The following is a 6862-nucleotide window of genomic DNA, read 5'->3' as shown; positions in this document are numbered from 1 at the left end:
TAGGCCATTTAGGACAGAGATGAGGAGAAACTTCTTCACCCAGAGAGTGGTGGCTGTGTGGAATGCACTGCCCCAGAGGGCAGTGGAGGCCCAGTCTCTGGATTCATTTAAGAAAGAGTTGGATAGAGCTCTCAAGGATTGTGGAATCAAAAGTTATGGAGATAAGGCAGGAACAGGATACTGATTAAGGATGATCAGCCATGATCATATTGAATGGTGGTGCAGGCTCGAAGGGCAGAATGGCCTACTCCTGCACCTATTGTCTATTGTCTATTCTCTATTGCAAAAGACACAGATACCGAAAAGTCGAAGTTGAAAAGTTTTAGGGCCAGTTTGATTATAGCAAAAAGCCTTTCAAGGTTTTCGAAAAAAACACTTGTACAATGAGAGGGGAGTGGCCAGTTCTCCCAGCTCAGCTTTTCTCTGGTTTGGTTTGGTTTTAGCACAGTCGTGTTGAAAAGAGAAGCAGGTCCAGGCTTATCTTCCTCTCTTTCTCTCTCTCCCTCTGGCTTCTCTCCTGTAAGACCCTGTGTTAGATTTTACCTTTTGTGCCGGGGGTGCTGATGGGGATTGTTGCAAATATTGGAACAGCATCATTAAGTTGGGATAATCTGTTGGGTTTTTGGAGAGGTTAAGTTATTCTGCATTCTGTTCTCGTTTGTTTGTGTTTCATTCAGTAATCTTGTAAATAAATTCTGTTTTGTTTAAAACTCAGTGGTTTGACCAGCTGAATCCCTCCTGGAATATCCACATTACACCTGCTTTAAACAGCTAGCAAAGTTATGGTCTGTGCTACCTTCTTGAAATGTTTTGAGGGGGTCTGGCCTGGTCTATAACACCCAAAACAGCAAGACATCTGAGTGTTTGCCTATCCATAGTAGGTAAAATTATACGTACAGTGAGTTAGAGTGCGATGTTCTCATCAGTGGGGTTGTGGGAGTAGATCCATTATGAGCAAACTTGGGGGATGAAGGTAAGGAAGAATCAGGTGTATTCATTTCTTCAATATCTGAATGAGATGAGGCCGATTTAGGAGACTTCTTTTTGCCGAATGCTTGCTTGAAGGAACTTCTTAACTAAACAAGACAAATATTTATACAGGATGTAAAGTGTGCATTTAGAGGGAAATGCATTTGTGAAAACCCTCATACATATGTTCCACACATTTTGCAGAATATATTAAAATCGTGCGTAGGTCACACTGTAATGAGCTTACAGGTGGCTCTCTGGCATGAAGAAAGATACTTCTCCCTTTCTTGCATCAACCACTTACAGAAAGCATGACAAAAAGGAGAACAGGTGTTAATCTCCTGCTTCCTCATCAGTGGAAGTCGTGGATGAACCGTGACAAAGACCATTCTCAGGCTTGCCACCAATCTGCTGTTAACATGACGGAGCTATAGGGAGATTCGCCAGGAACTAATACCTGATTTAGCACACGACATAAAAAGTGACAATGTCTTCAACGTAGAGCCATAGAGTCATTGAGGTCTACAGCATGGAAACAGGCCCTTCGGCCCAACTTACCCATGCCGTCCATTAGTCCCATTTGCCAGCCTTTGGTCCATATCCCTCCATTTCTATCACATCCGTGTACCTCTCTAAATGTTTCTCAAATAATGAAATTATACTCGCAACATGATTGCCTTGAGTCTAACCTCATATTAAGGTATTGCTTAAAACCACAACTTTATAAACCAGAATATCACAAGAAAAATTTGCCCTTAGTAGTTCATCTTCGACTGTCATCCATAATCTGGGAGAAAAGAATTAAGATTGAATCTCACATTGGCTACCAGCAGCTTGCTGTGTTATTAAGGTGGACTACACTTCAACCTTAACGACTCGTTTTGAAGCATTTTTCACTTAATGCAACTGCTTTGTCTGACAATTCTGATCATAACATGGGTAAAGTACATTTCAACATTTTTTCCCCCCAAGGTGAGTAGGTTAAATCCCTCTGAAAGTTCCCACTGGGTTAGAATATTAGACAGGCAACCAAATGAAAACACATCATAATGAGAAGCACATCACAGCACACTCCAAACAAACAAGAAGCATTGAAAACGCAACACTGAAATGATTTGCGACATCAATAATGCCTGGATTTATGTATGATTCAGAGAAAATTCACTCGTAAAAGCCAGAATTGAAATTAAGGTCAATACTGAAGACATCTCTAAAGATGCATCGAAAGTGGTGCTGTCTACCCACTGCGTAGCCAGTAGTTACACTTTGCAAGGTAGACATGGATCTTCGCACCCCAATTCAAATTCTTTTGTCACCCAGACACAAACTTTCAAACATCTACTCGCAGAAACATACAAGTGTTCAGTTGACACTGGGATTCAGAAATTCCAGTTTTATAGTTTAGCGTCTGGTGAATTCTGCCAGTCTCACCCACCGAAACATGGCTTCACAGCAACAAAGAACACTGTTGTGCTTACGTAAGGATGAAAGTCAGCAAAGAGTTAAAAGTATCCAAACACTGCTGTAATACGTCTCATTAGTGACATTAATCAGACTGAAAATGCCAATTCTATGTTGCTTGTCCAATGGATGGCAACTGGGCAATTGTGGTCTAACGCCTTGGGCCATACATGACCAGCCATGCTTCCCTGGGGCTTCCTCATGGACCTTATCAGGCAGAAAACTCATTCCAATGTATCAACGTGAATGCTCTTTCTGGCCTCAGAAACCTATTGTGGACACATCACCCACCCCACACTCCAAGATGTTCTTATCACCAGCCAAACCCATCCCCACCCCTCCTATCCAAGGGATAAAACTGACCTCCTGCCCGAAATATATCAGCATTCATCTAACTTTGTTGTCTTTATTAGAGGATGAAATGTTATAACATGACATTATGAATTAATTAACAGTTCAAGAAGGCAGCTCATTTACAACTTCACAATAGCAACTTGGGAGAAGTAATAAATGCTGGAACAGTCCACCTCCTCTGAATGAATAGAAAGAAACCAAATTGATTACATTAAGGTTTAAATATCATAAAAAGGATTCAAAGAGGTATCATCAAAAACCATTTGTTTATATTATACGATCAAACTGTCTCAAAATCTTTCTATAAATTAATAAGCTGAAGATTACACTCAACTTCATTCCCTTTCTCACCATTATTTCGGGTTTCTTTGACTTCGTTACATCAAACCACTCAGAAAAAAAATCACAAGACAACCTGCAGACATACATATCTTCTTATGCTCAATGCTACAGCGTGTAGAGTTATTTCCTCCCTTTCATTCGTTTGCACCTCTTCACCAAGGGGACCTGGTCTAATTATGTATCTCTCTCAACAGCCAAGGAAGGGGAACCCGACATATCCCACATTAAAGAAAAAGACTTCTTGGGTTCTACTGTAATACTTCAAAGCAGCTCATGTTAAAAATGTTCCACATCCACACAGTGTGCAACAGCATCCTTGAGGAATGACTTAACACTTATGAAATACCGTGTGAATTACTTATCTGAAATTATGATGTGAAAATTAAGGCATGCTAAGTAGTAATATTGCCACTGCAGTACAGAAGGGGACACACCATCAAGCACACACAGAGGGAAGTTGGTAAGAACCTCTCCATTTAACTGTTTCCTGATTTCTGTGCTGACCAAGGGTTTATTATGTCATGCTAGATTTAAGGTGATCTGCAAGTACAAGGTTATACTTACCTCATAAACCTGCCATGAAGTGTGCAAGCACAGGGAAAAAGAAGAGAAGACAACAAGCTAATTTTAATTTTGAACAAAGTAAAAAATCTATTTGATAAATAAATTCTACAAAATGCCAATGGTGAGAGTGGCTGCGAGCAAGCCAACTCGACAAAATAAAAGCAGAAATACCTCAGCAGGTTAAGCAGCATCTGTATAGAGAAAATCAAGAGTTAATGAAACCTTAATTCTGTTTCTTGCTTCACAGATACTGCCTGATCTGCTGAGCATCTCTATCACTTTCTGCTTTTACTTCAGAACTCCAGCATCTGCTCAATTTTGCTTTTGGACAAATAAAGATCTAGTTTCCACAGTACTGTGAAAACTTGGGATCCTTTCTGGAATTTATTTGCAGCAATGTAGAACTGGCAAACCAATTATGACCAGAAAGGAAATGAATACATCATTTCCTGTTGGGATTCAATTACGAGCTGTATATTTTAAGTGATCAGAGCTACACTAACAGGAGAAGGTTAGAATAGTTCTTAAAATGCACACATCACAATAACATTATTTCCTATTGAAATTTTAGTGGTATTTATTATATCTACATAAACAATCATATAACGGACAGAATGGGTCTTAACTAAACAACATGCAACAAGATGAAGTTTGCTATCAGACAAAATAAATCATAAAATGAATATCAAAACATTAAATTATTACATGTAGGTAACCCTTTCTGAACTATTAATGACCCAAAATGCTCACCATTAAGAATATCACTCTAAGATTTCACAAGAATTTGGACACAAACCAAGCAGCAAACATAGCCAGCATAATGAATGCGCAACTTTCTGCACAATGAAGTTATAGTGGGGTCAACAAACACATGAACAGATTGATTACTCATACCTATAGATCCACACACCATCTAACAGGTCCTTGACAGATACCTGGAATGCCTTCTTACAATGTCATCTTACTAAACAATTTTATAAATTGGCAATTCAAATTCAACTTCTTAAAGAGGCCAAATAACCCAAATTCTGTGACTGACATTTTCATGTTCAAAGATCCTTGAAGGAACCAGAAAGAGTCAGAGAGTCATAGATCCTGCACCTGCAGCTCCACAGGCTATTGGTCTTGTCTCAAAGTGAATGGATGGGACCATGTAGACAACTGGGATGTTTTGTGACAACATGGTGAGCAGAAACATAGCCCCACAACAATAAAATCAGAGCTGCATTGTTTCATGATAATAGAACCTTTCAGATTGAGGGGTGGGCAGAAGCCTCAGAACTCCAATAAGACTAAAGTGCAAAACCTATTACACGGCCATGGAGATAATTTACATCTGTATCTACACATGGAGGTACCTGGTTATATGTGCAAGGAAGAAAGTAAACATAAATACTGAGGTAACCATTAAAATAACAGAATAACCATGGTGCTGAGATACTGCAACTTAAGTCACAGAGTCCAATGTTTAACGCATGCAGTTTACCTGTAATAGTGCAGATAGAATTCACTGAATTAGTCTGTGATACCTTATTCTCACCAGATCTGTGTTTAGCATTTTGTATTCACTACAGGTTATCCAAGACCAAACATGCTCAGTTGTAATACATTATAATAATTATTCAATTAACTTGATTTTATCTATTTTGCCTTCTCTCACTAATCATTTTTGTTTGCCTCTGTAGATTAATCCTAATTTGGAGAAACTGTCAATCAGGAAATCTTATAGGCACCAATGTGAGAAAGAAATCAAACCTTGCTTCACCAAAGAAAAGCCTTTTGCAAAAATATTTGGGTGAAATATATAATCACCATATTGTCAGAAAGCAACACACTTTGCATTTGTAGCTAAACATGACACTACTTAACAATTTATAACAATCTCCTTGTGTTACATTATGTTCATACCTGTATCAAGTCCACTAAAATAAAACTCCCTTGAGTTGTAAACATGGCCCAGATCATCTGTGGATTTGTGAAGGGCACTATGGACCGAAGCTTAATTTGAAAAACACCCTCAAACTTTAAAGCCATGGACTTACCCAGTTCTTCTTCTTCTTTTTCTTGGAATCGACCTCTGCACTACTGCCCACGCTGGAATGGCTGGTGGCACTGTTCACACTGGACACACTGTCTGATGAGTGCTGCCTCCGAATCCTCAGATCTGTTGACTGGGATGTACCATTTCCTGCTGCGAGGAAATTGCAGAGGCATCAGAACTCACACTGTCTAAATCACCGAGAGGGTCGTTAAGTGTCAGCCATATTGGTGGACTCACATGTAGGCTAGCCCAGCCAAGGACAGCAGATTTCCTTCCTTGAAGGACATCAGGGAACCATATGGGCGTTACAACATTTGGCAACAGTTTCGTGGTTACCATGGATGAGTTTTTTATTCCAGACTTACTAACCGAGTTCAAAAAGCACTGTCTGCTGTGGTGAGATTCAAACCCATATTCCCAGAGCATTCGCCTGGGTCTCTCACTACTGGGCCAGGTAACATTACCACAATGCCACCACTGTTTAAGAAGGGTGGTAAGGACAAGGCAGGGAACTATAGACCAGTGAGCCTGACGTCGGTGGTGGGTAAGTTGTTGGAGGGAATTCTGAGGGACAAGATGTACATGTATTTGGAAAGGCAAGGACTGATGAGGGATAGTAACATAGCTTTGTGTGTGGGAAATCATATCTCACAAACTTGGTTGAGTTTTTTGAGGAAGTAACAAAGAGGATAGATGAGGGCAGAGCAGTAGATGTGATCTATATGGACTTCAGTAAGGCGATTGACAAGGTTCCCCATGGGAGACTGATTAGCAAGGTTAGATCTCATGGAATACAGGGAGAACTAGCCATTTGGATACAGAACTGGTTCAAAGGTAGAAGACAGGGTGGTGGTGGAGGGTTGGTTTTTCAGACTGGAGGCCTGTGACCAGTGGAGTGCCACAAGGATTGGTGCTGGGTCCTCTAATTTTTGTCATTTACACAAATGATTTGGATGTGACCATAAGAGGTACAGTTAGTAAGTTTTCCCTCATTATGGGCATTTAAGCGGGCATTGGATAGGCATATGGAGGATAGTGGGCTAGTGTAGGTTAGGTGGGCTTGGATCGGCGCAACATCGAGGGCCGAAGGGCCTGTACTGCGCTGTATTCTTCTATGTTCTATGTTATGTT

The 6862-nt window shown here is 40.2% G+C and overlaps 1 protein-coding gene across 12 annotated transcripts in view; it reads right to left on the bottom strand.

Moving 5' to 3' along the window:
- The window catches only part of nav2a (neuron navigator 2a), a 1099168-nt gene that overhangs the window by 39160 nt on the left and 1053146 nt on the right, over positions 1-6862 (bottom strand). For 8 of the 12 annotated variants that reach the window (XM_043705381.1, XM_043705372.1, XM_043705374.1 and 5 more), the window contains 3 exons: positions 5733-5881; positions 3691-3699; positions 898-1076 (listed from right to left, as the gene is read on the bottom strand). In XM_043705381.1, the coding sequence (XP_043561316.1) occupies positions 898-1076; positions 3691-3699; positions 5733-5881 (337 nt within the window). The remainder of the gene's footprint in view (positions 1-897; positions 1077-3690; positions 3700-5732; positions 5882-6862) is intronic. The other 4 variants (XM_043705373.1, XM_043705384.1, XM_043705383.1 and 1 more) reach the window with 1 other exon arrangement.

The sequence above is a fragment of the Chiloscyllium plagiosum genome, chromosome 16 (genome assembly GCF_004010195.1).
Source record: "Chiloscyllium plagiosum isolate BGI_BamShark_2017 chromosome 16, ASM401019v2, whole genome shotgun sequence".
NCBI classification, from domain to species: domain Eukaryota; kingdom Metazoa; phylum Chordata; class Chondrichthyes; order Orectolobiformes; family Hemiscylliidae; genus Chiloscyllium; species Chiloscyllium plagiosum.
The sequence above is the reverse complement of the archived record's forward strand: the minus strand, read 5'-3'. Positions and strand labels throughout refer to the sequence as shown.